Raw genomic sequence first — 6264 nt, forward strand, 5'->3', positions numbered from 1 at the left:
GTTTAAAACCATAAGGACTAAATTGATAAAATTTCAAACTTTGGACTGAAGTGGCGAAAGCAGCAAACCACAGGGACGAAAATGGACATTAACTCTAAAAAATAATAATAATAATTAAGACAGATTGATTCCTCCAGAAAAGAAAGAAGAGAAATTTGATGTACCATCCATCCTCCACCCAAATCTTCCCCTCAAAAACCCTAATCAATTAGGGGTTCGCATGTATGTAATTGATTAGGGTTGTTGAATGTAATATGAAATTGAGGGTGTATTTTGTATGTAGTTGTAATCATAATACAGATGAAGGAATCAAAATCTTGGAAGCATAATAATAATAGCAATAGTAATCAGCGTAGAAAGGTGAAGCAGAGCAACCGGCATTGCTGTCCGGCGACGTGGACGGTGGTTTGTGGTGTGGGTTTGTTCGCTTTAGGTCTTATTTCCTTGTTCACCGGACACGTGGCATCCAATCTTGAATGGTACTCTCAGAAACTTGCTAAGCATCGGTTCTGGTATTTTAATAATAAACTGGTATGTATGTATGTATGTATGTATGTTGATTTATTTAATTAATGGGTCTTGATTCAATGTTAAATGCTGCTGATGATGATTTTAGGGTGGTGGATTATTAGGTCATGGACCAATTGATATCTGGAAATCTCAATCTTCAAACTTTTATTATGCTTGCACTGAAAGAAGCCCTCTTTACGACCGTAAGTTAACAGTTTTAGGAAATGAGCTGTATGACGACATATCTGTAACAAATATGATCGGGACAAGCCACCATCGCCTCAAGATTTGTTTTTGGGCCACCTGAGCAACTAAAAACAAATCCGTGAGACAATGGTGAAAGCTAACAATATTATAATTCTAGCTTTAAATTTTGGTAAATAGCTGGTGATGGTGAAGAATGTAGATATACCCTTTATTTATGGTCATATATATATATATATGTATATATATATATATATTTTGTATTAATCACGCACAGACAAACACACTGTATTCGGTCTAGACACTAAATGGTTTCTTATGCAGCTCCTGTTCACGAATCACTATCAAATGGCTATCTGCTAATTGCTGCTAGTGGAGGATTAAACCAACAAAGAGTTGGTGTAAGCAATCCTTTTGTCTTTTCACTTTTTGTAACTTTTTAGTTAATACAAAAGTCGATTGTATTTTACTAATCATTCTATATCTTACTATCTTTTGCACACAGATAACTGATGCTGTTGTTGTTGCACGTATATTGAATGCTACTTTGGTCATTCCTGAGTTGGATCATCATTCGTTTTGGAAAGATGATAGGTGAGTTAAAAAGTTAAGATTCTGTTAGTTAAAAGACGAAGACATTATTAGTTGCTTACTTGCTTGCTTTTCATGTTACATGATTTGCTTCATAACTTTGCAGCGACTTTGCAAACATTTTTGATGTTGATTGGTTTATATCTTTCCTTGCAAAGGATATCCCTGTTGTCAAACGGGTCCCAGACACGTACATGCGTTCACTTGAGAAACCCCCGTATACGATGCGGGTCCCACGCAAATCAGAACCTCAATATTACCTCGATGAAGTTCTGCCTACACTCTTGAGACGACACGTGAGTGTTGAATTTTAACATTTTGATATTGATTTTTTTTATTTAGACTTTAGAGGTCTGCATGTCAAGACCGGCTGGGTAGGGCTGACCTGCAAAGACTTTTCTTGCCCTAAAAGAACTTATGATCAATTATGATAATGAAAACAATTTGATTACGATAATAATTTGATTCTTTAATTATGTTTCAGGTTGTTCAACTGACAAAGTTTGATTATAGGCTTGCTAATGACCTAGATGAAGAACTACAAAGGTTACGTTGTCGGGCAAATTATCATGCATTTCGTTTTACAAAACCGTTACAGAATCTTGGTCATAAGTTGGTGATGAAAATGAGAAACATGGCAAAACGTTACATTGCTGTTCACTTACGGTGAGTTTCTTTATTGCTCATCTCATGGTTATTTTTATCATTTTGTTAAGAAAGAATATCAAATGTTAAAAGTAAATAACTCTTTATCTACTCTGTAATAGGTTTGAACCTGATTTTCTTGCATTTTATGGTTGCTACTATAATGGCGGCGAAAGAGAGAAACAAGAGTTCGGTAAAATAAGGAAAAGATGGACAAATTTGCCCGTGAGCTTTCCGTTCTAAAAAAGCTATTGGTTAAAATTCAAGGTTTATGATGTTTTTTAAAAACAATTATTTTCCTTTCATAAAATAGGAAGCAGGTCTCGATGGGGACCCACGGAAACGAGGGAAGTGTCCCTTAACGCCTCATGAGGTAGGGCTAATGCTGCGTGCACTCGGTTTTAACAACGACACATACATTTTTGGCGCGTTTGGTGAAATTTACGGTGGTGAAGAAACTTTGCAGCCTCTTAAAAAACTTTTCCCAAATTTCTACACGAAAGAAATGTTGGCTGATCAAGAACTCCAACCGTTTCTTCCGTTTTCGTCTCGTTTAGCTGCCATTGATTACATTGTTTGTGATGAGAGCGATGTATTCGTCACAAATAATAATGGGAACATGGCAAAAATCCTTGCTGGTCGAAGGTATGTATGCTCAAATATTCATTATATTATTAATTTGGCAAATTATTATTAGGGGTGTAAACGAGTCGTGCCAAGCCTGAACCCGAGCTCAATTCGTTTTAAGCTCTATTTTAAAGCTCGAGCTCAGCTTGGGCTCGGTTTGTTTATTATATATTAATTAATTTATGTCCATGTATAATTATAATGTATATTTTACTTATAGTTTTTATATATTAACATAATATATATTTTTAGTTATTTTATCATATTTGTTATATATAATAATTACATTATAGAAGTGCGTACTAATCTATTAAATAAAAATTATATAAATAATAGGACTCATTTAGGCCTGGATCCCGATCAAGCTCGATAAGTGAAGCTGGGGCTCAGGTTTGTTTAGGAAACAAGCTTATTTTAAGGCTCGAGCTCATTTAAGCTCGGCTCCATTCGTGCTTTAGCAAGCTGAATGCTGATCTCGAGTAGCTCACTAGCGGCTTGACCCGCAATACTCTTTTGTCCAGTTTTTTAATAAAATAAAATAATATGTTAATTGTGGTTACATAAACAGTATTATAATAACAATCTAAACCAATAAAATGAAAAGGAGTTTGTAATTTTGTATTTAAAAGTAGACTGTTCAAACGGACTTTGAGTAGGTCGTTAATATTTAATTTATTTAAAGATTGTAATATTTTTTGTAGTCATAGTTAATCTATTCATTTTTTAATTTTTTTTATAAATGGGTATTAGTACCGGAGGGTCAGCCCAGTCTGACCTGGTCCTTGTTGACCCGAAACCCCTTTTAACCCACCTGTCTTACGGTCTCTTAAATTGTTTGCGAGGCTGGTTACAATTTCTTTTGTTTTTTAATTATATCCTGCCAACTAAAGGACTCTTTGAATATGGTGTTTGAAGGAGATATATGGGTCATAAAAGAACCATTAGACCGAATGCTAGAAAGCTGAGTGCTTTATTCATGCAACGGGAGAAGATGACGTGGGCCACCTTTTGTAATAAAGTGAAATCGGCTCAAAGGGGATTTATGGGTGAACCGGATGAGATTAGATCCAGACGGGCGGATTTCCATGAGTACCCTTCTTCGTGTATATGTAAGAAACCGTTCAATTTAACGGATGCTGATAACCAAACGGACTCTGAGTATGGGAGGAATGAAGAGGATCAAGGTGTGAATAGTACAACACAAACACACGGAATGATAATAAACGGAGTCGTGATGAAAGATGCATCATTGTCGTCATCACAAGAAGAGAAGGAAGATGATGACTTTTTGGCTGACTAGGTCCAACCGAGAAACCTGATAATGGTATGCGTTTTACTTTTTTATTCAATATTAGGATTGTAAATGAAGAAAAAGCTAGTTTAAACAAAAGGTTAACAACTTTGGTCTATTTCTTTAGTTCCAAGGTAATCATGGTGGTAACTGGTTTCCTAATGCCATGTCTGTGTTATGTTAAAAAAGTTAACATGGTCAAGTTAGCTAGCGCGTTTTTGAGTAAATGATGATCGTTGGCAGCTAGAAATGAAGCGTGATTGTTTGAAAAAAACTGAAATTTTGAGTCTTGGTGTGTGCAGGCAGGATTTGGTGAAGCAGCAGCTGAGGTTGGTTTTGGATGGCATGTGGTTTTTATGTTGTAAATGAAAAACTGAAACAGAAGAGAAACTTTGTTGTTCATTATGTAGTATTAGGCTATTAGCTTTCTTGTCTTTATATTGGCAAAAGAATGTAAAGACTATCATCATAGCTTCAACATGTTATTGTATGCTTAGTCCGATAAGAAAATACACAAGTATTTTTAGTGTTGTTTTTAGTTACTTCTATTTCGAAAAATTATTATTATTATTATTATTATTATTATTATTATTATCTACCTATATTCTAATAAAGTAAAATAATTGTGGACACTTGTCATCATATGTTAATTCTTATAATATTTTTCCTTCCAAAACCAATATCTTAATTAACCCTAATATATGTAATAGATCAATAAATATTCGCTTTCCTTTTATACTCAATTTATATTATATCTATACATTTTTATAAAAATAATTATTAACATATTATTTACTATGTATTCAAAAATACAAGGTTAAATCCAAAAATTAACAATAAACCATGTTCGTCAAAGATTGAAAATAATATAATTTCAAATGTTATCATTAACATATTCTACTATGTATATCATAGAAGATTGTAAAGAAAAACAAAACTCGAATATGTTTTCATTTTACAAAGTAATTTTTTAATCATTAAATTATAAATATATACTTAACAACGTTGTATGGGAAGAATGTCATGCAAAACTATGCTCAAATGAAGCAAAATGTTCACAAAATAGAATGAGTTAACATGCTATTTTTTATGTTGTCATTATGACAAAGTCGAGAAGCTCCCTGAAATTTATCAAAATCTTTTTCATGGTGTAGCTCGGAAAAACTTAGTTTTTGAAGAACATCCATCGTTACAATTTAATGTTCTACTTTCCTTTGATGGGTGGTAAATTGATAAATATATCAACAAAGGTAACACTTATTCTATATTTAGGCTGAGTGGTTAAAACTACTATTGTTTGAGAAGTCTTATTCCCGAAATTGGTTAATGACCAAAATTCTTTCAATTATACACATATGACACTGAGAATGAAATTTTTAATAGAAAGAGCGTTATCCGGTATGTTTTTACACGTGTATTTTTTTATTAAGTTCATTTTAAAAAAATCATTTTGTGATTTATATAAAATTAATTTATGTATACATAGACTAGATAAAAATATAGATGTAATACATTTTTTTTATATAAGTTATGTAATTATTTGTTTTATTTGTAATTTTATAATTTAAATCATCACGTGTGTGACACGGGCTCTAAAACTAGTTATTATTATAAAGATTCACATGTAAGATGTGATTATTAGACTAATTTCTAATTTTATTCACAAACCAATCCAACTTAACTTTCAATAAAAAACTAATTTTTCTCTTTTATCTACATGACCCAACCTAATCCAACCTTTTACTTTTATTCACAACCCAACCCAAACCAATCTTTTATTAGATACATACATATGATTTATGATTATTTTATTTTATTAAAGCGTTACAATAACTATTTCATTTCAATTCTAATAAACTATTTATAAATTTGAACCAAAAATAAAAGTTTCTGAACTCATACGAAAACATATATTTGCTTTAAAGAACTCCGTTTTTGATAAAAATGCGTATCGGAATATTAAAAAAGAAAATCTAAACAAGATTATGTTTTTAGATTTTTTTTTTAAAAAGTTAAATATTATAAACTAACAAACAAAAATTAGATTTTATGTGAAAAGAACAACTAGAAAAGAAAAAAAATCAAAAATAAAAAAATGACCCAGTATACTATATGCCACTTATCATACAAATGGGTTGCAACCTAGGTTGCAATGGAGACCCAGGTTGCTATGGGTTATGCGCATTGATGCTAGACTGTCGCTATCTAGTAAAAAACTATTAAATCAGTGTCCTAATCATCTAAGCAAGCTAGGGTAAGTAGGGTGTCGAACCACGATGAGTATGTGGTCAGTGTGCAGTGAAATCGATTCCTAACATTATGAAGTGAATTCTATCAAAGTGCTTATCACACTAGCAAACAGTTTGTGTTTTATAATAAACGAACAATTAATCAAG

At 32.3% G+C, this 6264-nt stretch overlaps 1 protein-coding gene across 1 annotated transcript; it reads left to right on the forward strand.

The window, feature by feature from the left end:
- The first annotated feature begins 300 nt into the window (after positions 1-300).
- Positions 301-4284, forward strand: LOC143566978 (O-fucosyltransferase 29-like). The gene is made up of 10 exons (XM_077053516.1): positions 301-535; positions 633-713; positions 1039-1115; positions 1220-1308; positions 1412-1601; positions 1790-1971; positions 2073-2175; positions 2264-2595; positions 3493-3901; positions 4171-4284. The coding sequence occupies exons 1-9, from the start codon at positions 301-303 to the stop codon at positions 3875-3877; spliced, it is 1674 nt and encodes a 557-aa protein (XP_076909631.1). The 3' UTR covers positions 3878-3901; positions 4171-4284.
- The last annotated feature ends 1980 nt before the right edge of the window (positions 4285-6264 follow it).

This window comes from Bidens hawaiensis, unplaced genomic scaffold, assembly GCF_021521415.1.
Source record: "Bidens hawaiensis isolate Kalapana, Puna unplaced genomic scaffold, B.hawaiensis_p1.1 tig00023191_1, whole genome shotgun sequence".
Classification (NCBI taxonomy): domain Eukaryota; kingdom Viridiplantae; phylum Streptophyta; class Magnoliopsida; order Asterales; family Asteraceae; genus Bidens; species Bidens hawaiensis.